General features: G+C 52.5%; 1 protein-coding gene across 1 annotated transcript in view; it reads right to left on the bottom strand.

Annotated features, from left to right (window-relative positions):
* The window catches only part of adam19a (ADAM metallopeptidase domain 19a), a 279,529-nt gene extending 257,868 nt beyond the window's left edge, over positions 1-21,661 (bottom strand). The window contains exon 1 of the mRNA XM_085967554.1: positions 21,593-21,661. Coding sequence (XP_085823680.1) covers positions 21,593-21,661 — 69 coding nt within the window. The remainder of the gene's footprint in view (positions 1-21,592) is intronic.
* Positions 21,662-24,580: the final 2,919 nt, after the last annotated feature.

The raw sequence follows: 24,580 nt of genomic DNA, 5'->3' as shown, positions 1-24,580 counted from the left end.
CAACTCGCTAAACGTGCTATCCACGACCCTCTCAGCATCGCGCATGCTCCAAAATTCATCCACCCGCAGCTCGAGCGCCGCAATGCGGTCCACAAGTAGCTGCAGCTGGATGCATTTCCCACACACATGGGCGCCAGGGACACTGGCAGCGTCCCTGATTTCCCACATGGAGCAAGAGGAGCAGAACACGGGTCTGAGCTCTCCTGCCATGACTTACTCCTTTAATTAATTAAAAAATTTATTCAATACCCCAGTTACAGGTATACTCTAGGGCGCTTTATTTACCAACTGTTCCCACTACACCAGAGACCCTAGGGCCTAGAAATTCAGTTGCGTTTGCGCCCACTTTTTGGCTATAGAGTGGGTTTGCGCCGTAAGTTTTTAACGCCCGAACTTGAGTTCGTCCCTAACATCGGCGTAAGCCGTTAGCACTGCGCCGGCACTGATGACGTCATCGGTGTGCGCAGCGCCCCGGTTCCAATGATAAACCGTCCCGATGGCCAAATTGAGTTGCGGCCGCAAACAGCGTTTGCAAAACGGTGCGTTGCAGCTCCGAAAGGCCGGCGCATAAAGGTGGAGCGGCGGCCGGCCGCTTTTCCGGCGGCCGCCTGCCCGCAGCTCCCTCCCCGGACTCCTGCACCACCCCCCCGCGGCATTGGTGTGTGACTCCCGTGAGCCCGGCACTTCTCCGTGGTGCCGGGCTCATTTGCCGGGGGATTCCATCGGCGATCTCACGGCTGCAGGCAGCTCCTCCTTAAGAGATGGAGGAGGCCTGCAGTACCCCAGCCTGCCGCACCGCATCGGTTGCCGCAGCGGCAGCTGGGCGCCGGAAACTGACAGTCTTCGCCCCAAACGAGGCGTCCAAACCCTGCAATAGCGCCCGCCGCCGTCTTGGGGTGGCGCTACTGAATTTCAGGCGGGCGCTAGGGGAATCCGGGCGTGCACTAAATTTCGGGCGCTAAAGACCTGGCGTGGCGGAACCGAATTTTTAGCCCATGAAATTTAACACCACAGAAGTCAAGCTTGTATTGAAAAGAGAGAAATACTCACCAACCAATCACTTACCTGCTCCCTGGTGACATCACACTCTGATTACTTTTTACCTCTCTCCTCTGCTGTTGATTTGGTCGGGCCTCGGTCTTCGCGCCGGTTTTTATACCGGGCTCACCTCCTCTCTGCTGCCGCTGCTCCCTGGAACTGGTCGGGCCTCGGTCTTCGCGCCGGTTTTTATACCGGGCTCACCTCCTCTCTACTGCCGCTGCTCCCTGGAACTGGTCGGGCCTCGGTCTTCGCGCCGGTTTTTATACCGGGCTCACCTCCTCTCTGCTGCCGCTGCTCCCTGGAACTGGTCGGGCCTCGGTCTTCGCGCCGGTTTTTATACCGGGCTCACCTCCTCTCTGTTGCCGCTGCTCCCTGGAACTGGTCGGGCCTCCCACACCCTAACTCAACACCTAACGTCACACTTCAACCCAACCACCGCACATTGACCCAACCACAGCTCACATACTGACCCAAACCCAGCTGAAACCAACTCACACGCCGACCCAAACCCAGCTAAACCCAGCTCACGCTGACCCAAACCCAGCTCAACCCAGCTCACAGACTCAACCAAACTCAGCTCAATCCAGCTCACACACTGACACAAACCCAGCTCAACCCAGCTCAATCACTGCCTCAATCCCAGCTCAACCCAGCCCACACACTGACCCAAACCCAGCTCAACCCAGCTCACACACTGACCCAATCACAGCTCAACCCATCTCACACATTGACCCAAACCCAGCTCAACCCAGCTGACACACACACAAACCCAGCTCAAACCAGCTCACATACTGCCCCAATCCCAGCTCAACTCACCTCAAAGACCAACACAAAACCAACTCAACCCAGATCAAACACTGACCCAATCCCAGCTCAACACATCTCATACATTGGCCCAAACGCAGCTCAACCCAGCTGACACACACACCCAAACCCAGCTCAAACCAGATCATACACCGACCCAATCCTAACTCAACCGAGCTCACACCCTGATGCAAACCCAGCTCAACCCATTTCACTCTGAGCTCAACCCAGCTCACACACTGACCCAACCCAGCTTAACCAAGAGAGGGACCTCCCACACCCTAACCCAACACCTAACGTCAGTCTTCAACCTTCCCACCGCACATCGACCCAAACACAGCTCACGTACTGACCCAAACTCAGCTCAGAAACCGAGTCAAACCCAGCTCAACCCAGCTCACAAACCAACTCAAACCCAGCTCAACCCAGCTCATACACCGACCGAAACCCAGCTCAACCCAGCTCACAAACCGACTCAAACCCAGCTCACAAACCAACTCAAACCCAGCTCAACCCAGCTCATACACCGACCGAAACCCAGCTCAACCCAGCTCACACACTGACCCAAACCCACATCAACCCAGCTCACACACTGAGCCAAAACCAGCTCAACCCAGCTCACTCACTGACCCAAACCCAGCTCAAACACTGACACAAACCCAGCTCAACCCAGCACAAACACTGCCCCAATCCCAGCTCAACCCAGCTCACACATTGACCCAATCCCAGCTCAACCCATCTCATACATTGACCCAAACCCAGTTCAACCCAGCTGACACACACCTAAACCCAGCTCAAACATGCTCACACACTGACCCAATCCCAGCTCAACCCAGCTCACACACTGACCCAAACCCAGCTCAAACAGACCCAAAACCAGTTCAACCCAGCTCACACCGAGCCAAACCCAGGTCAACCCAGCACACACTACCCAAACCCAGCTCAACCCAGCTCACAAACTGACACAAATCCAGTTCAACCCAGCTCACACTGACCCAATCCCAACTCCAGCCTGCTCACACACTGACCCAAGCCCAGCTCAACGCAGCTCACACACTGACCCAAACCCATATCAAACCAGCTCACAGTGTCCCAAACCCAGCTCACCCAAGCGAGGGACCTCCCACACCCTAACCCAACCCCTAATGTCACACCTCAACCCTCCCACCGCAAATCGACCCAAACCCAGCTCACATACTGACATAAACCCAGCTCATCCCAGCTCGCACACTGACCCAATCACAGCTCAACCCAGCTCACACTGACCCAAACCCAGCTCAAAACAGCTCACACACAACACTGTGTGGTTTCAACAGAGTGCTGCGAATTGGGTGAGTCAGGGGCCTAGAAATTCGGTGGACTGCGCCACCAGTTAGCGCACAAAGAGGGCACTTAGTGGGTTTAGCGCCACTGGCCATGCCTCCCGCGAAATTTAGCGGGGCGCTAATGGTGGCGCTAGCCGGTAGCGCTGTGCTGCCCCGATCGCAAAATTTGGTAGCGCCCCCTGCTGTAACGCCGGTTGCAATTTGCGACCGGTTCAGGGGGGCCTACCTGCGGCGGTAGAGGTGCTGAGGTGCGGGGCGGCCATTTTTTTTGCTGGCCGCCTGCCAGCACCTCCTCACGCAGCCGTCCCCGGCCTCCTGAGCACCGCCCCCCCCGCGTTGTGCCGGCTGTCTCCCAAGAGCCTGGCACTTCTCCTCGGTGCCGGGCTCTTTTGCCGGCACTCGCGATCCTCGATTGCGCTGCAGCAGGCCTCTCCCCTTTAAGAAGGGGAGGAAGGCCTGCAGTACCACAGCGCGCTGTGCCGCAGCGTGTGGCGCTGCGGCACGTTGCGCTGCGAACTTCAGTTGCAGTGCCCCAAGACGGATGCGGGGTGCCTCGAGTAGCGCCGCGCTTCCGTTTGGGGCGCTCAAACTGAATTTCCGGCGGGCGCTCGCGACTCCTTCTGGGGCGGTACTTCCGGCGCCCTGGCGAGACTGGCACCCCGTTTCTGAATTTTTAGGCCAGGGAGTCTTAACTGGTTGCTAAAATCAAACTTTTGTTTGTTTCACATTTACTTTTTTTTATTGTACAACAGCACTTATACAACTCATCAATTACATAGTAAATCCATTACATTCATTGACCACAATAAGAAAAAAAATAAAGCCTTGAGAACAGCTTTATGGTTAACAATATAAATGCAATGATAAATTTTACAAATGAATCAATAATATTTACAGTACAAACTACCACTATTTCAATAAACCGAGAAAAACCCGTATGACGCCAGTCCTACTGACATCGTTCACCCATTCCATCGTTCAATCATCTGTTCGTTCGCTCGCTCTTCGTTCGTTCGTTAGATTGTTCGTTCGTTCGCTCGAGCATAAGTTCCGTTGTGCGTGCGTGCGTATCATTGTGTCTGCGGCGTGCGTTCACGCGAGCGTTCGTTCGATCCAGAACCCAGCCGTCGAAGTACTCATAAATTTCTTACCAATACAATTTATTTTTTTCCTTTCTTTTAATTGTCCCCTGTTAGCTTATTTTTCTCCCTTTTATAAAACATACCATTTACTGGGCAATAATCTCAAAGTAAATTCCACACAGACAATAATTAACACCACAATGTACAAAGTCCCATAGCCTTATCAGAAATCAATTAAAGCTTCAAGTAGACTGCTTTAGATAGAAGCAGTCTGTCTGTCCTCCACCAGAATGGCGGCGCACAAACCCGATCCCATCACCAAAACAAAGCCTCACAGCTGCCACCAGATGGAGCACAGGCGGGGCCGCTGGATCTCATTCGGGCCCGAGACCGTTCTTCAACCTTAGAAGCCATACAGCATGCTCACCCACAGCATCTCCCGACTCCGCTTCTGTCGACCATCCGCTCCGCCCTGGGCCCCCCGCCTGGGGTCCTCCGTGCTGGGCCCCCCGCCTGGGGTCCTCCACGCTGGGCCCCCCGCCTGGGGTCCTCCACGCTGGGCCCCCCGCCTGGGGTCCTCCGTGCTGGGCCCCCCGCCTGGGGTCCTCCGTGCTGGGTCCCCCGCCTGGGGTCCTCCGTGCTGGGTCCCCCGCCTGGGGTCCTCCGTGCTGGGCACCCCCGCCTGGGGTCCTCCGTGCTGGGCCCCCCCGCCTGGGGTCCTCTGTGCTGGGCCCCCCGCCTGGGGTCCTCCGTGCTGGGCCCCCCGCCTGGGGTCCTTCGTGCTGGGCCCCCCGCCTGGGGTCCTCCGTGCTGGGCCCCCCGCCTGGGGTCCACCGTGCTGGGCCCCCCGCCAGGGGTCCTCCGTGCTGGGCCTCCCGCCTGGGGTCCTCCGTGCTGGGCCCCCCCCCCCTGGGGTCCTCCGTGCTGGGCCCCCCCCGCTGGGGTCCTCCGTGCTGGGCCTCCCGCCTGGGGTCCTCCGTGCTGGGCCTCCCGCCTGGGGTCCTCCGTGCTGGGCCTCCCGCATGGGGTCCTCCGTGCTGGGCCTCCCGCATGGGGTCCTCCGTGCTGGGCCCCCCGCCTGGGATCCTCCGTGCTGGGACCCCCGCCTAGGGTCCTCCGTGCTGGGCCTCTCGCCTAGGGTCCTCCGTGCTGGGCCTCTCGCCTGGGGTCCTCCGTGCTGGGCCCCCCGCCTGGGGTCCTCCGTGCTGGGCCTCCCGCCTAGGACACTCTCCTCTGGGCCCCCCGCCTAGGGTCCTCCGTGCTGGGCCCCCCGCCTAGGGTCCTCCGTGCTGGGCCTCCCGCCTAGGATCCTCTGTGCTGGGCCTCCCTCCTAGGGTCCTCCGTGCTGGGCCCCCTGCCTGGGTTCCTCTGTGCTGGGCCTTCCGCCTAGGGTCCTCCGTGCTGGGCCCCCCGCCTGGGGTCCTCCGTGCTGGGCCTCCCGCCTAGGACACTCTCCTCTGGGCCTCCCACCCTGGGCCTTGTGCACTGGGCCCTCCGCACTGGCATTCCCCGCGAGCAGCCGGGGTGTGGAGCAGCCAGTTCACACAGCACCAAGCAGAGCTGAGCTGCTGAGAATCTCACAGCCTGTGTGTCTCTCTCCACAGTTACTGTTTTTTTACGTGGAGGCGGGTTTTGGGCGGGATGGTGTCGGGACCCCCGGATTTGGGATTTTAGCCCCCTGTACGCCTAAAAGCCCGCCTCACGGCACACTGAAAAACTTAACCCCCAAGTCTCAGCTCTTTGTACAGTCACAAGCCCTCATGCCCACAAGGCAGGGGTCACAGTCTCTACAAGCTTCTTGGTCGTCTTCACTTGTTGATCCAGATAGCGGGTCTCCAGGAATTCACACAGGTGAGGGTCGGCGCTCCCAGTGGAGGGTTTGTGCAGATCCGGCAGACTCTGGTTGACATTCTTCTCCATCTGCAGGGCTCTCTGCATCGCCGAGTGGAGCCTCCCGCTCTCCTGACCGAACAAGTGGTCTGTAAAGAAGCTTAAAAAACCCTAGATTAATTTTTAAAACTTATCAAATTAAATTAAAATCACCCCAACCGGGGTGATGATGCACTCCAGTCCCTGCGGTGCCCACCGGTCTCGGAAGGCCTCGAGCGCGCCGGCGGACACCGCGTGCTCCATCTCCAGGGCCACCCGGGCGCGAATACAGCCGCGGAAGAGAGGCAGGCAATCGGGCCGAATGACCCCCTCGACCGCCCGCTGCCTGGACCTATTAATGGCCACTTTGGCCAGGCCCAGGAGCAGTCCCACGAGAAGGTCCATCGATCTGCCCGCTCCCCACCGCACTGGGTGACTGAAGATCAGGAGCGTGGGACTGAAGTGCAGCCAAAAATCGGGGAGCAGCCCCTTCAAATAATGGAAGAGGGGTTGCAACCTCTCACACTCAATATAGATGTGAAACATAGACTCATCTAGGCTGCAAAAATGGCAAGCTGCCTGGGAGTCCGTGAACCTACCTAAAGTCTTATTGCATGGGACAGCTCCATGCAACACCCTCCAGGCCAGGTCCCCAATAGATAAAGGGAGGACTCCCACGTAGCGAGCCCCTCATTGGGGACCTCCGCCTCCGCCGGATGGCAAGATGACATGCCAAGGCGTGTCCAGATGGCAGGCAAAGATGGCAAAGTGGAGAGTATGCAGGAGCAGCCCGTACAGAAAACCCCTCTGCGCAGAACTAAAAGGCACGGAGGGCATTTTCCCGAGACGGCTCAAGTTGTGAGGTGCCGGTTCCCGAGAGGGGTTTCGGGGCCGCGCACCGATGAGGAATTCCATCCGAACGGGCGTCAGTTCGGACGGGATCACCCCACGTGCCTGAGCCTCCTCGATGCACCTCGGGGCCCAGTGCTACTTTCAGCGTCTCGAATAGATAGGCGTTTCTGCGGCCGCAAACGAGACTCCAGGATGGTGTGTTGCCTCCCTGGTGCAAGGGTCAAGGATGTCTCAGAGCGGCTGCAGAACATCTTGGAAGGGGAGGGTGAACAGCCAGTTGTCGTGGTGCATATAGGTACCAACGATATAGGTAAAAAATGGGATGAGGTCCTAAAAGCTGAATATAGGGAGTTAGGAGGTAAATTTAAAAATAGGACCTCAAAGGTAGTAATCTCAGGATTGCTACCAGTGCCACATGCTAGTCAGAGTAGAAATAGAAGGATATTTCAGATGAATACGGGGCTAGAGGAATGGTGCAATGGGGAGGGATTCAAATTCCTGGGACATTGGAACTGGTTCTGGGGAAGGTGGGACCAGTACAAACCGGACGGTTTGCACCTGGGCAGGACCGGGACCGATGTCCTAGGGGGAGTGTTTGCTAGTGCTCTGGGGGAGGGTTTAAACTAAAATGGCAGGGGGTTGGGAACCTGAGCGGGGAGACAGAGGAAAGGGAAACAAGGATAAAAGCAAAAGACAGGAAGGAGAAAAACAAAAGTGGAAGGCAGAGAAATCAAGGGTTTAAATCAGACATGGCCACAGTAAATAATAATTCTAAAAGATCTAAGAGCGTTAAAAAAACAAGCCTGAAGGCTTTGTGTCTTAATGCGAGGAGCATTCGTAATAAGGTGGATGAATTAGCAGCGCAAATAGAGGTAAACAAATATGATATGATTGGGATTACGGAAACATGGCTCCAGGGTGGCCAAGACTGGGAACTCAACATCCAGGGGTATTCAATATTCAGGAAAGATAGGCAAAAAGGAAAAGGAGGTGGAATAGCATTGCTGGTTAAAGAGGGGATTAACACAATTGAAAGGAAGGGTACTGGCTCTGATGATGTAGAATCTGTATGGGTAGAACTGAAAAATACCAAGGGGCAGAAAACGTTAGTGGGAGTGGTATATAGACCTCCAAACAGTAATGCAGAGGTCGGGGATGGCATTAAACGGGAAATTAGAGAAGCGTGCAATAAGGGCACAGCAGTTATCATGGGTGACTTTAATTTACATATAGATTGGGCTAACCAAATTAGTAACAATACTGTGGAGGAGGAATTCCTGGAGTGTATACGGGATGGTTTCCTGGACCAATATGTCGAGAAACCAACTAGAGATCAGGCCATCTTAGACTGGGTATTATGTAATGAGAAAGGATTAATTAGCAATCTTGTTGTGCGAGGCCCTTGGGTCAGAGCGATCATAATATGATCGAATTCTTCATTAAGATGGAGAGTGAAATAGTTGACTCAGAGACTAGGGTCCTGAATTTAAATAAAGGAGACTACGATGGTATGAGGTGCGAGTTGGGTAGGATTCATTGGGGAATGTCACTCAAAGGGTTGACGGTGGATGGGCAATGGCAAACATTCAAAGATCGCATGGATGAACTACAGAATTTGTTCATCCCAGTTTGGCATAAAAATAAAACAAAAAAGGTGACTCAACCGTGGCTAACAAGGGAAATTAGGGATAGCATAAGATCCAAGGAGAGGACATATAAATTGGCCAGAAGACACAGTAAACCTGAGGATTGGGAACAGTATAGGATTCAGCAAAGGAGGACAAAGGGATTAATTAAGAGGGGGAAAATAGACTATGAGAGTAAGCTTGCAGGGAACATAAAAACTGACTGTAAAAGCTTTTATAGATATGTGAAGAGAAAAAGATTGGAGAAGTCAAGCGTAGGTCCCTTGCAGTCAGAATCAGGGGAATTTATAATGGGGAACAAAGAAATGGCAGACCAATTAAATACATACTTTGGTTCTGCCTTCACAAAGGAGGACACAAATAACCTCCCAGAGATGTCGGGGAACATAGGGTCTAATGACAGGGAGGAACTGATAGAAATCAGTATTCGTAGGGAAATGGTGTTAGGGAAATTGATGGGATTGAGGGCCGATAAATCCCCAGGGCCTGATAATCTACATCCTAGGGTACTTAAGGAAGTGGCCCTAGAAATAGTAGATGCATTGCTGGTCATCTTCCAGAATTCAATAGACCCTGAAACAGTACCCATGGATTGGATGGTAGCTAATGTAACCCCACTGTTCAAAAATGGCGGTAGAGAGAAAACGGGGAATTACAGACCGGTAAGCCTGACATCAGGAGTGGGGAAAATGCTAGAGTCCATTATAAAGGATGTAATAGCAGAGCACTTGGAAAAAAGTGACCGGATCGGACAAAGTCAACATGGATTTACAAAAGGTAAATCGTGCTTGACCAATCTACTGGAATTTCTTAAGGATGTAACTGGTAAAATAGATAAGGGAGAACCAGTGGATGTGGTGTATTTGGATTTTCAAAAGGCTTTTGATAAGGTCCCGCATAAGAGATTAGTGTGTAAAATTAAGGCACATGGGATTGGGGGCAAGGTATTGACTTGGATAGAGAGCTGGTTGGCAGACAGAAAGGAAAGAGTTGGAATAAATGGCTCTTTTTCCGAGTGGCAGGCAGTGACTAGTGGGGTACCGCAGCGATTGGTCCTTGGACCCCCAGCTATTCACAATATATATTAATGATCTGGACGAGGGAACTAGATGTAATATCTCCAAGTTTGCAGACGACACAAAACTGGGTGGGCGTGTGTGCTGTGAGGAGGATGCAGAGAAACTCCAGTATGATTTGGACAGGTTGGGTGATTGGGCAGAAGCATGGCAGATGCAATATAACGTGGATAAATGCGAGGTTATCCACTTTGGTGGCAAAAACAGGAAGGCAGATTATTATCTGAATGGCAATAGATTGGGAGAAGGGGAAGTGCAACGAGACCTGGGTGTCCTTGTGCACCAGTTGCTGAAGGTAAGCATGCAGGTGCAGCAGGCGGTTAAGAAGGCAAATGGTATGTTGGCCTTCGTACCGAGAGGGTTTGAGTACAAGAACAAGGATGTCTTGCTGCAGTTGTACAGGGCCTTGGTGAGACCACATCTTGAGTATTGTGTGCAGTTTTGGTCGCCTTATCTGAGGAAGGATGTTCTTGCCATGGAAGGAGTTCAGCGAAGATTCACCAGGCTGATACCTGGGATGGCAGGAATGACGTATGAGGAGAGATTGGATCGATTGGGCTTGTACTCGCTGGAGTTTAGAAGAATGAGAGGGGATCTCATTGAAACTTATAAAATTCTGACAGGACTGGACAGACTAGATGCAGGAAGGATGTTCCCGATGGTCGGGGAGTCCAGAACCAGGGGTCACAGTCTAAGGATAAAGGGTAGGCCATTTAGGACAGAAATGAGGAGGAATTTCTTCACCCAGAGAGTGGTGAACCTGTGGAATTCTCTACCACAGAAGGCAGTAGAGTCCAATACATTAAATATATTCAAGAAGGTGTTGGATATATTTCTTAAGGCTAAAGGGATCAAGGGGTATGGGGAGAAAGCAGGGACCGGGTACTGAAATTGGATGATCAGCCATGATCGCATTGAATGACGGAGCAGGCTCGAGGGGCCGAATGGCCTACTCCTGCTCCTATCTTCTATGTTTCTATGTTACTAATTTGTTCAAGTGTATCACAATCCCCCTGCCTGATTTCTATGCCTACATTGTCCTTCTCCATAGTGAACACAGATGCAAAATATTCATTTAAAACCTCACCTACATCTTCCGGCTCTACACACAGATTGCCACTTTGGTCCCTAATGGGCACTACTCTTTCCCTGATTATCCTCTTGCCCTTAATATACTTATAAAACACCTTGGGATTTTCCTTTATTTTGCCCGCCAGTGTTTTTTCATGCCCCCTCTTCGCTCTCCTAATTTCTTTTTTAAGTACCCCGCTGCACTTTCTATACTCCTCTAGGGCTTCCACTGTTTTTAGTCCTTTGTACCTGCCAAAAGCCTCCCTTTTTTTCCTAATCCATTCTTGTATATCCCTTGACATCCAAGGTTCCCTGGGCTTGTTGCTCCCACCCTTGACCTTTACGGGAACAGGTTGGCGTTGTACTCTCTCTATTTCCTTTCTGAAAGACTCCCACTGCTCTGATGTAGATTTTCCTACAAGTAGCTGATCCCAGTTCACTTTGGCCAGATCCTGCCATATTGTGGCAGAGCCACCAAAGGACTCAGAGCGGTTGTACATAATTCCTTTAACAGCAATGTAGTTACTGTCTGTGCCTGTACCTTTAATTACACTGTTTGACTGTACAATGTCTAGTTACCTTTACAGCGCGGTTTCAACGTGATGACGTCATGCCGTTAGTCACGTGATGCCCCAATGGCGGGAAGAATGTGATGACGTCATGACGTCAGTCTTCTGCCCAGAGGATCAGTCCTCGTGGAGCCCTCAAGGAGTGTAGACCTGTAATTGATGTGTTCTAGCAGTTTCCAGTTTAAACTTGTTTCGTTTCATTAAAGTTCATTGTTTTAATTGCCTGAGTTGAACTCAGTCTTTTTGATAGGAACCTCCATTCCTACATTGGTGACCCCGAATTCTACGAACGATTTTTGTGGAAGATTCATCATGGACACGAACGCCGTCACGCTGAAACTGCCACAGTTCTGAGAGCAACAACCAGACGCCTGGTTTATCCAGGCTGAAGCCCAGTTCGCCATTCGGAACATCGTCGCGGATCAGACCCGTTATTATTACGTCGTCTCCGCCCTCGACAGCGCAACTGCATCATGGATCATCAGCCTCCTCGGTAGTCCTCCTACTGACAGCAAGTATGATGCAATTAAGGCGCGGTTGCTTCAGGTTTTCGGGCTCTCAAAGTCGGAGCGCGCTCGCTGGCTCATCGCACTGCCCGGCCTCAGGGACTCCAAACCGTCCGAGCTCATGAGCCAAATGCTCACGCTCTTGGGTGCTGAACCGGAATGTTTCCTCTTCCGGGAGCTTTTCCTCTATCAAATGCCTGAACAGGTTCAGGCTGCCCTAGCCAGATCCGACATTACAGACTGCGCCGAGCTTGCGGCCGAAGCCGATAAGATTTTCACGGTTACCCAGCTGTGCTGCGCGGCCACAAGACGCCCATCCCCCACAGATGCGGTTCCAGCTCCTCCTACAGCGGGCTGGTGCTCCTACCACACCCGTTTTGACGCGAAAGCACGATGCTGCCATTCCCCCTGCAGTTTTTCACCCCCAAAAAAAACAAGAAAGCGCAGGCGGCGTCCCTGGCGACGGATGACCAGGTCTAACGGGCGTTCCGCGGTGGCGATGGCCGTCGGATCTACGGGGAAACTCCTTTATATCACCGATTCCCTCTTGGGCCGCCGTTTTCTTTGTGACACCGGGGCGCAGTGTAGCATTCTACCTGCGTCGAAGCTCGACATGCAGACTGGGAACCTCGGTTTTTCCCTCGTAGCGGCTAATGGCGCAGCAATTCGAACTTTCCGAAAGCGGTGGGTCGAAGTCTGTTTCGGCGGTCAGCGCTTCTTTTGGGAATTCGTCACGGCCAGTGTCTCACAGGCTACCCTAGGGGCGGATTTTCTGTGTGCAAACAGCCTACTAGTCGATGTCCGGCACCGCCGCCTGATCAACGCGGCCACCTTCCACTCGATTCCGTGCTATCACGGTAGCTCTGTGTCGCGCTCCATTGCCTGTGCTTTCCCTCCTCCAGATAACTTCACACGGCTCCTCGGGGAGTTTCCGGAGCTGACAAGGCCCACCTTCTCCTCTTCAGCAACGAAACATGGTGTTGAGCATCACATCGCCACTACTGGCTCCCCGGTTTATGCGCGGGCTAGAAGGCTCGAACCCGGCAAGCTCGCGGCTGCGAAGGCGGAGTTCGACACGATGGAGCGGCTCGGGATCATTCGGCGATCCAATAGTCCCTGGTCCTCGCCGCTCCACATTGTGCCTAAACCAGGCGGCGGCTGGTGGCCATGCGGTGACTACCGATGCCTCAACGACACCACCACTCCAGATCGGTACCCGATTCCGCATATCCAAGATTTCTTGGCCCATTTGGCGGGAAATTCTATCTTCTCTAAAGTCGACCTCGTCCGTGGATATCACCAGGTTCCAGTGCACCCACAAGACGTCCCGAAAACCGCAGTCATCACCCCTTTTGGCCTCTTTGAGTTCCTGCGGATGCCGTTTGGCTTAAAGAATGCAGCACAGGCGTTCCAGCGTTTAATGGACTCCGTTCTTCGAGACCTGCGTTTCATCTTCGTCTACCTTGACGACATTCTCATCGCCAGTGCCAGCAAGGAGGAGCACATCTCCCATTTGCGTTCCCTCTTTACGCGCCTCAGCCAACACAGTTTAATCATCAACCCGGCCAAGTGCCAGTTCGGGCTGCAACAAATCGACTTCCTGGGACACTGCATAACATCGGACGGCGCCGTCCCTTTGGCGACGAAGGTTGAGGCGGTTACTTCTTTCCCGCGGCTGTCGACAGTCAAGGCCTTGCAGGAGTTCCTGGGGATGGTCAACTTCTACCACCGTTTTGTCCCCAAGGCGGCTCAACTCATGCAACCCTTGTTCGGGGCCCTCAAAGGCAAGTCCGGTAAAGATCCACTCAGCTGGACAGCCGAGATGGTCCAGGCGTTCGGCGACACCAAGAACGCTTTGGCCAACGCAACCATGCTGGCGCACCCACTTCCTGGTGCCACCATCGCCCTTACCACCGACGCGTCAGACTATGCCATCTGTGCAAGAACAGTGGGTCAACGGCACGTGGCAACCGCTGGCGTTTTTCAGCCGTCAACTACGGAAGAATGAAAAAAAGTACAGCACCTTCGATCGGGAGCTACTGGCCCTTTTCCGAGCCATTCGCCATTTCCGGTTTTTATTGGAGGGGCGTCCCTTCACGGCTTTTGTCGACCACAAACCCCTTACGTTCGCCATGGCCAAGACCGCCGAACCGTGGTCCGCTCGTCAACAACGCCACTTGACGTTCATTTCCGAATTTACCACGGACATTCAACATGTGTCTGGTAAGGACAACCTGGTGGCGGATTGCCTCTCCCGTGCGACGGTCCACGCGGTGCACCTGGGGATCGACTACGCCCTCATGGCTGCAGATCAGGCCTCGGACTCTGAGGTCCAATCATATAGAACCGTTCCCTCTAGCTTCCAAGCGACCGACGTCATTTTCCAGGCCGCAGACGCCACGCTCCTTTGCGACATCTCCATGGGCTTTCCTCGACCTATCGTGCCGGTCGCATGGCGCCGGAAGGTTTTTGATGCCATACACGGGTTGTCGCACCCTGGGATGAAGGCTTCGCAACGGCTTATGTCGGCTAAGTTCATCTGGAAAGGTATGCACCTCGATGTCCGTGACTGGGCTAATACCTGCCAGAAGGCCATGGTCCAGCGTCATGTCAAAGCTCCAGTGGCTGCGTTCACTGTTCGGGAGCGTCGTTTTGACCACGTGCATGTGGACCTTGTGGGGCCGCTTCCGCCTTCTCAGGGTTATACTCATCTCCTCACCATAGTGGACCGCACCACTAGGTGGCCAGAGGCAATTCCTTTGGTTTCCACCACCTCGGCAGATGTCGCTAGAGCTTTCATCTCCTGTTCGGTTGCCCGTTTCGGGGTACCGGCGGACATCTCTTCTGACCGCGGGCCGCAATTTTCCTCGGAGCTTTGGAATGCTGTGGCTTAGGGGCTCGGCACCAAACTTCATTGCACCACCGCCTATCATCCACAGACGAACGGCCTTTGCGAGCGATTCCACAGGTCGCTTAAAGCCTCTCTTCAGGCCAGTCTTCAAGGTGCAGGATGGGTGGGCAGACTTCCATGGGTCCTTTTGGGTCTTCGTACGGCGCCCAAAGATGACCTACAATTGTCTTCAGCTGAACTTGTCTATGGCCAGCCGCTCCGAGTACCAGGGGATTTCCTCCCTTCTCCCACGGAGCCATGGTCCGCCTCCCAGCAACTCGTTCGCCACCAGGAAGCGGCCAGATGCTTCGCTCCGATACCTACGTCCAATCACGGTTTGCAGAACTCCGATGTGCCACCGGGACTGAAGAATGCAGGGTATGTATTCATCCGCCACGACGCTCACCGGGATCCGCTCAAGCCCCCTTACACTGGTCCTTTCCGCGTCATTGAACCAGGAGACAAATCCTTTTCAGTCGACGTCGGAGGGAAGCCGGATCACATCTCGGTGGACCGCTTGAAGCCGGCTCACCTGGACCTGCACCACCCTGTTGTAGTCGCTCAACCACCCAAACGTGGCTGACCGCCCACAGCCGCCGCACCAGATCAAGCAAAGTCGCCTGCCAACTCGACCATGCTCGCCGCACCTGCTCAACCACAACCGACTGCCAACTCGACCACCGGTCATCAACTTCCTCTACCAGGGTATCGAAGTCGATCGGACAGGCTTGTCAGGCCTCCTCCTCGCCTCACTTTTTCTGTTAAAGACAATTCTGGGGGGGCGCATGTGGTGGAGCCACCAAAGGACTCAGAGCGGTTGTACATAATTCCTTTAACAGCAATGTAGTTACTGTCTGTGCCTGTACCTTTAATTACACTGTTTGACTGTACAATGTCTAGTTACCTTTACAGCGCGGTTTCAACGTGATGACGTCATGCCATTAGTCACGTGATGCCCCAATGGCGGGAAGAACTTCTGCCCAGAGGATCAGTCCTCGTGGAGCTCTCAAGGAGAGTAGACCTGTAATTGATGTGTTCTAGCAGTTTCCAGTTTAAACTTGTTTCGTTTCATTAAGGTTCATTGTTTTAATTGCCTGAGTCGAACTCAGTCATTTTGATAGGAACCTCTGTTCCTACAATATCATATTAAAATCGGCCTTCCCCCAATTTAGAACCTTTATTTCCGGTCCATCTTTGTCCTTTTCCACGACTACCTTAAATCTCACCGAATTATGGTCACTGTCACCAAAATGTTCTCCTACTGACACTTCTACCACTTGCCTGGCCACATTCCCTAGAATTAGGTCCAGTACCGCCCCCTCTCTTGTAGGACTTTCTAACACCTGACTAAGGCCTCCCTAACACCTGATACACCTGGGATGTACACTATAGAAGTCAATGAGCGATGCTGTAAAGGGTTAAGAGTATCGCCCGGGTGTGTCTTTGACTTTAAGCAATTGGCCGTGATTTATGGCCCTGCAGATTGTGATGATGTTGTTTTACAAGGCTGTGTTCTATAGCAAAATACTGCAGATGCTGGAAATCCGAAATAACAACAGAAAATGCTGGAAAAACTCAGCAGGCCAGGCAACATCCGTGGAGAGAAACCGAGTTAACGTTTCAGGTCGATGACCCTTGGTCAGAACTGGAACAGGTTGGAGATGGAACAGGTTTTTAAACAGGTGTAGGGGCCGGGAGAGGGGGGAGGGGAGGAAAGAACAAAAGGGAAGGTTTGTGATCGGGTGGAAGGCAGGAGAGATTAAAGACAAAGGGATGATGGTGCGAGGCAAAAGGCGATGGTAATGGGACAAGTTAAGAAACAAAAGATGGCTCTAGATGAAGGGTAAACGGCGATGGCAGAATGATCGCCAGCTGCCATGTGAGAGAGAAAATATAAAAGGAAAAATATATATAGGGGCCGAGGTTATGATCTGAAATTGTTGAACTCGATGTTGAGTCCGAAAGGCTGCAGAGTGCCCAATTGAAAGATGAGGTGCTGTTCCTCGAGCTTACATTGAGCTTCCGTGGAACAATGCAAGAGGCCGAGGACGGTGAGGTCTGAGTGGGAGTGAAGCGGACAATTAAAGTGACAGGCGACCGGAAGCTCAGGGTCACCCTTACGGACTGAACTGTGGTGTTCCGCAAAGCGGTCGCCCAATCTGCGTTTGGTCTCCCCAATGTAGAGGAGACCGCATCGTGAGCAGTGAATACAGTATACTAGATTGCAAGAAGTACAAGTAAATCGCTGTTTCACCTGGAAGGGGTGTTTGGGGCCCTGGACAGTGGGAAGGGGGGAGGTAAAAGGGCAGGTGTTACATCTCCTGCGCTTGCACGGGAAGGTGCCATGTGAAGGAGAAGGGGTGTTGGACTGATAGAGGAGTGGACTAGGGTGTCTCGGAGGGAGCGTCCCTACGGAATGCTGAAAGGGGAGGTGAGGGGAAGATGCATTTGGTGGAGGGATCATGTTGGAGGTGGCGGAAATGGCGGAGGATGATCCATTGAATGTGGAGGCTGGTGGGGTGAAGGTGAGGGAAGGGTGGAAATTGGTTCCGGGAGGGAGGGGCAGGGGTGAGGGCAGACGTGCGGGAGACAGAACGGACACGGTCGAGGGCCGTGTCAACCACAGTAGAGGGGAATCCTCGGTTGAGGAAAAAGGAAGACATGTCGGAAGCACTGGTGTGGAAGGTGGCATCGTCGGAGCAGATGCGGCGGAGACGGAGAAACTGGGAGAATGGAATAGAGTCCTTACAGGAGGCGGGGTGGGAGGAAGTGTAGTCCAGGTAGCTGTGGGAGTCAGTGGGCTTGTAGTGAATGTTGGTCAATAACCTATCCCCAGAGATGGAGACAGAAGTCGAGGAAGGGAAGGGAAGAGTCGGAGATGGACCATGTGAAGGTGAGGGAAGGGTGGAAATTGGAGGCAAAGTGAATGAAATTGTCTAGTTCAGGGCGAGAGTAGGAAATGGCACTGATACAGTCATCAATGTACCGGAAAAAGAGGTGAGGGAGGGGACCCGAGTAGGACTGGAACAAAGAGTGTTCCACATATCCCACGAAAAGGCAGGCATAGCTAGGACCCATGCGGGTACCCATAGCAACACCTTTGATTTGGAGGAAGTGAGTGGAGTTAAAGGAGAAGTTGTTCAATGTGAGAACAAGTTCAGCCAGGCGGAGGAGGGTGGTGGTGAATGGGGACTGGTCGGGCCTCTGTTCAAGGAAGAAGCAGAGCGCCCTCAGGCCATCCTGGTGGGGGATGGAGGTGTAGAGGGATTGTACGTCCATGGTGAAAAGGAGACGTTAACTCTCGGTTCTGATGAAGGGTCATCGACCTGAAACATTGACTCAGTTTCTCTCTCCACGATGCAGGCTGACCTGCTGAGTGTTTCCAGCAGGTTCTGTTGTTATTTGTACTAACATGTGTTGCAGTGAATGTGGAGCAGGCGTGTTTTACTAACATGTGTTGCAGTGAATGTGGAGCAGGCGTGTTTTACTAACATGTGTTGCAGTGAATGCGGAGCAGGCGTGTTTTACTAACATGTGTTGCAGTGAATGCGGAGCAGGCGTGTTTTACTAACATGTGTTGCAGTGAATGTGGAGCAGGCGTGTTTTACTAACATGTGTTGCAGTGAATGCGGAGCAGGCGTGTTTTACTAACATGTATTGCAGTGAATGTGGAGCAGGCGTGTTGTACTAACATGTGTTGTATTGAATGTGGAGCAGGCGTGTTGTACTAACATGTGTTGTATTGAATGTGGAGCAGGCGTGTTGTACTAACATGTGTTGTACTGAATGTGGAGCAGGCGTGTTGTACTAACATGTGTTGTATTGAATGTGGAGTAGGCGTGTTGTACTAACATGTGTTGTCGTGAATGCGGAGCAGGTGTGTTGTACTAACATGTGTTGTAGTGAATGTAGTCTGTGTCCTGTTATTCAGTATAACTGCAATTGAAAACACAGACTCAACAAAAAGCTATAAACAAGATAACACGACAGCAGAACAGGGTTAATGGAAATGTACTGGAAGAGGAGTGGCCAGGTTACTAGCCTTAACCTGAGTGACAATGGTATTTTGACCACTAGAACCAATTAAAATAGGTGATTTTGTTAAAGACCATATATGGACTCTGGCCAACTGAACTGTTGATAAGGAATGGGTTAAAACCTCGATATTCAAACAACAGTTTCACACAGAGTTTTGCTGCGAGGATAAGGAACAGACCTGCGACGACGTTGCCTGTGTCCGAAGGGCTCCGGATACCAAGGGCTGTGAACAATTTGTCACTATCGCCAAATGTTAAGTATTGATTACACTGTAAGCTTAATAAATCTGATCTATTGCTCAAACATACTGGCTGCTGCCTATTTGTGTCTTGTCCAGGAACCCTGAGCGGTCAGACTGCTGACTCACAGTCTGGCACCCCAGATGGGACGAGACAAAGCGGCTCGTATTGTGTAATAGACCAGACCTCGAGAGTAGGCTCCTGATCAGCTGCTTCTCTTGGGGAGGGGTAACCCTTCGTGGGGAGTGCCCGTGAATTGTGCGCCGATAGTTATAGATGTTAGAGGTCTGTTAAGAAAACAACAAGATGACTAATAAAAGTTTTGTTAACACGTACAAGGATAAGTTAGAGCGAGGTGCCTGTGAGGAGGAAGTACAGGTACGAGTGACGGAATGTTTATGCAAAGATTAAAAATGATAAGGCGACTGGGCTACTCGCCTATGCAGTATTTTACTGTGCTCAAAGTGATCTGATGATGAGTACTGTAAGAACCAAAGTAAAGAAATGGAAGAGCGAAGAGCACAACACAATGGCCTAGAAATTCAGTTAAGGCCCGCCAGCAGGCTAACGCCCAAAAGTTAGCGCTGTGCGCGGAGCCAGGTGCGCCCGTCAGATATTCGGCTTTTGCGCCCCAAGTCGGAACCGGGCGCTATTCCAGGGTGTGCCCGCCCCCGCTTGGGGCGCTGAAACTGAATTTCTGCGCTGTAGGCCCCGCTGCGCCACCCGGTACTGCAGGCCTCCTCCTTCTCTTAAGGGGGAGGTGCCTGCAACAGCGAGATCGCCGCTGGATTGTGCCGGCAAATGAGCCTGGCACCACGGAGAAGTGCCGGGCTCGCGGAAAGCAGCTGGCAATGCCGCGGGGGGGGGGGGGGGTGGAGGAGGCCGGGGAAGGAGGTGCGGGCAGGCGGCCGCCGAAAAAGCAGCCGGCCGCACCTCCACCTTAAAGCGCCCCAGTAGCGCAGCAGTACGGCCCCGTTTTTCAATCGCTGTTTGCGGCCGCTGCAGAAGAGGTGGCCGCAACTAAATATGGGGTTTGGGCCGGAAGCGGGGCGGAACCGGGGCACTGCGCACACCGATGACGTCATCGGTGTTGGCGCAGCGCTACCGGCTACCGCCGCCATTACCGCAGCGCTGAATATCAGCGCACCCTCTTACACTGGCTCAGAAACCCTATTTGGGCGGTAACTGGGCGCAAAGCCCACTGAATTTCTAGCCCAATGAGTCAAAAGAGAACCATAGGCAGGAGATAGAGGATTTAAGGAAGCAGCAAGAGCTGGATGTGCAACATCTAAAAAGAAAGCAGGTTCAGGAGATGGGAGATTTGAAAAAGTGAATTACTGACTTAGAGAGCCAGACCTCTCAAGCTGCGGGAGTTCTGCAACAGCAGAGCGTGTGTGCAGTCCAGGCAGGAAGCGCTATACGTGAGCTAGAAGAAACCAAACAGGCGTTACAATCTTGTGAGATAGAGAGGGAGGATCTTACGTTCGATTTACAAGATGCCGGAGGCGCCTTGAGGGAAGCTCTCCAGCGCCCTCATAGAGAGACAGATCACACTCAGTGTAGGTTGAAGATATACCAACTAGAGGGAAAGCTGGGACAACGACAGGCTGTTGTGGCTGCTGCTACTGCCAGATCGTATGATTCAGCTGTGGGAGCAGTGGGGGGAGAAGTGATAGACTGGGATGCACTAGAAGGCAAGACATATCAGCACGGTTGACATGATGGTTGGAGAGACCCCGGGGTGTCCTCCATCCATGAGGAGAGGCGGTCGGCCCCTGGGAGTGTCATAGTTTGAACCCAGACCTATGATGACAAGGGAGGGGAAACCTCCTCCGAGAAGCGCTCCGTTCCCCTCAGCGCTGCCGAAGTACAAGCTTGTGTTAACGAGTTAGGCCCCATAACATGATCCGAGTGCCCCATCGACGGTAAAGTTCGATAGACTGCTTGGAAGCGGGGACACAGCGAATTAGAGGATGCCGATTTGAAACACGTCCTCCTCACTTCCATCAACCCCAAGATACGGCAAAATCTTCCATTCCTGGTTTTTAATATTGATACTACCTCGACAGTAGTGATGGAGTCCATTCAGGAACAGTTGGGCATGAACAGCATGGATGTGGCTAAGAAATTTTATCAAACAACGCAGGGACCAGTAGAATCACCCACTGTATAAGTGATAGGCTCTACATGGGTGTTATAGTGAATGTGGAGCACCATGTTATACTAACATGTGTTGCAGTGAATGTGGAGCAGGCGTGTTGTACTAACACGTGTTGCAGTGAATGTGGAGCAGGCGTGTTGTACTATCATGTGTTGCAGTGACTGTGGAGCAGGCGTGTTGTACTAACACGTGTTGCAGTGAATGTGGAGCAGGCGTGTTGTACTAACGTGTTGCAGTGAATGTGGAGCAGGCGTGTTGTACTATCATGTGTTGCAGTGACTGTGGAGCAGGCGTGTTGTACTAACACGTGTTGCAGTGAATGTGGAGCAGGCGTGTTGTACTATCATGTGTTGCAGTGACTGGAGCAGGCGTGTTGTACGAACATTTGTTATAGTGAATGTGGAGCAGCCATGTTGTACTAACATGTGTTGCAGTGACTATGGAGCAGACGTGTTGTACTAACATGTGTTGCAGTGAATGTGGAGCAGGCATGTTGTACTAACACATGTTGCAGTGACTGTGGAGCAGGCGTGTTGTACTAACTGTCTGCCCTCCATTTTGTTAGGACCGTTTTGCGGACACTAAACAGTCACCTAAGCCCCCAATATGGCGGCAGGAAGCACCGGCTCATTCTGAGGTCGCTCACCATCCGGCCTATTGGTCACGGCCAAAACCAAGGCCTACCGGAACCAAAACAGGTGTGGGACCCCGTTAGGGTCCCAACCAAAGCGGGAGGTCCTTCAGCCACGAGATCAGCTCTTTAAATTTCCTGCTGCAGTGTCCCTCCCCCCACATCGCGACATCACCCGCCCACCACCGCAGAGAGCTGCGACCCGCTGGTGTGCCAGGAACAGTCGGGAGGGGGCTGCAGGGAGTCTGGAATCGAGGGGACTCGAGAGAGAGGGGGGGCTGGAGGGGGGAGACTCGGGAATTGACTCTTCCCCCCCTGTGGATTTAATATCCAGCGACAGTGAAGCCACGTTACGGGAGGGTCATCCAGCGCCTCTTGTGGACAATTCACAGGTCCCCACACTTTCATATTGTGGTTCAGCAACTTTCAAACCCAATCTATTATATTCATGCGGATCGGCTCAAGAGAGGCTTTGAGTGCGATCACCTCTCCTCTGGGGCATGGGGGCTCAGGGAGGGAGGCAGGCTGAGAATGGAGGAGGTGGAGGTTGGGGGAGATGGTGACATGGTGTCGGGGGAGATAGGGAATGGGAGAGAAGGGTCACCGTGTCGGGGGAGATGGGGAATGGGGAGATGGGGTCACGGTGTCGGGGGAGATGCAGACGACCTGGTTCTGCTGTCACCAACTAAGGAGGGTCTACAGCAGAACCTGGATCTGCTGGAGTCGTACTGCCAGACTTGGGCCCTGACAATAAATCCCCAAAAAACCAAAGTCGTTGTGTTCCAGCAAAGATCCAGACCTCAGGGACCCAAAATAAATTTCACAATAGGAACAACCAAAATTGAACAAACCACTCACTACACATACTTGGGCTTAAAAATCAGTTCTACGGGAAACTTCAAACTGGCTGTGAATGAACTGAAAGAGAAAGCAAGAAGGGCTTTCTATGCCATTAAAAAATCAATCCAAATAGAAATCCCAATTAGCATTTGGCTAAAAATTTTCAAATCAGTAATTGAACCAATTGCACTCTATGGCAGTGAGGTATGGGGACCGCTAACACAACAAGAATTTGCAAAATGGGACAAACACCCAATTGAGATCCTACATGCAGAATTCTGTAAAAGTATCCTCCGGACTCAAAGGAAAACAGTAAACAATGCATGCAGGGCGGAACTAGGCCAATATCCATTAATAATCACTATCCAAAAAAGAGCCACCAAATTTTGGAATCACCTACAAATGAGCAACCCCCAATGCTATCACTACGACACCCTGAAATGCCAAGAGCTGACCATAAAGAAGAATACCCTCAGTCAACTAGTCCTGGGACTCAGTGAAGTAACTACTAACACTACTAACAATAACCAGCCCCAGGACAGTGACAGCGTAACACAAAGAATTCGACCCAACACAATCGTCGCTAAGCAAAAGGAAAAATATCTGACATATTGGGCAGAAACAACAAAAACCCAAAGCAAACTCAATTGCTACTTGGCCCTAAACAGACAATACAACATAGCTGATTACCTGACCATGGTAAAGGACAGCAAACTGAGAAAAATCCTGACAATGTACAGACTTAGTGAACATAGCCTGGCGATCGAAAAAGGTAGACACAGGCAGACCCGGCTACCAAGGGAGGACAGGATATGCTCTCACTGCAGTCAGGGAATGGTGGAGACAGAGATGCACTTCCTCACAGCTTGTAGAAAATATCAGGGCATAAGGGAGAATTTCTACCCAAAATTTACAAAAATATGCCCGGAATTCAGAAAATTGAATGACGACCAAAAACTCCCATACCTACTAGGGGAAGAGAGAAGTTGCATAACACTAACGGCACACTATGTTACAGCTTGCCATAAACAGAGGGACAACCACTAAAGATAAGATAAGAGTATATATAAATTATATGAAAGTATATTTATACACTCAGGGATATATCTGTTTATACACTGGATAGATCTGTATTTTTCTGAACAAACATGAATGTTTTCCGATGCTTTGGCAACATAAGATGTAACTTGTCATGCCAATAAAGCGATTTGAATTGAATTGAATTGAATTGAATTGGGAGATGGTGACACGGTGTCGGGGGAGATGGGGAATGGGAGAGAAGGGTCACCGTGTCGGGGGAGATGGTGAATTGGGAGATGGGGACACGGTGTCGGGGGAGATGGGGAATGGGGAGATGGTGACACGGTGTCGGGGGAGATGGGGAATGGGGAGATGGGGACACGGTGTCGGGGGAGATGGGGAATGGGGAGATGGGGACATGGTGTCGGGGGAGATGGGGAATGGGGAGATGGGGACACGGTGTTGGGGGATTGGGGCTTGAGCGGGGGGGCAGAATGGGCTGGAGCTGAGAACCAGCATTTCCTGCAGTGGCAGCGCAGCCCGTAAATGGGCCAAAGTCCGAGGAGATAGCGAGAGCTCGGGCCTGTTCACAGTGACATTGACTGGGAGCCTGACCGCACCTTGAGCAGTGTGCAGGGATTCTGGCTACAGTTTCAGGGTCAATATTAGCGGGTTACAGGATTACACTAGTTACAGGAAAACTATCAGTGAGTTATTGTGTAACTGTTGGTTATGAGGGGATCCTGTACATGGTGAATGCTATAACATATTTGAAGCCATGTGATCAGCGAGCCCACTCACCGAGCCCACTCACCGAGCCCACTCACCGAGCCCGCACCCGCTCACTGAGCCCACTCACCGAGCCCACTCACCGAGCCCGCACCCGCTCACCGAGCCCACTCACCGAGCCCGCACCCGCT

The sequence above is a fragment of the Somniosus microcephalus genome, chromosome 2, assembly GCF_052327205.1.
Source record: "Somniosus microcephalus isolate GS21.2 chromosome 2, FLI_Smic_1.0, whole genome shotgun sequence".
Taxonomy (NCBI): Eukaryota; Metazoa; Chordata; class Chondrichthyes; order Squaliformes; family Somniosidae; genus Somniosus; species Somniosus microcephalus.
Note: the sequence above shows the minus strand (reverse complement) of the source record. Positions and strands in the feature narration are given on the sequence as shown.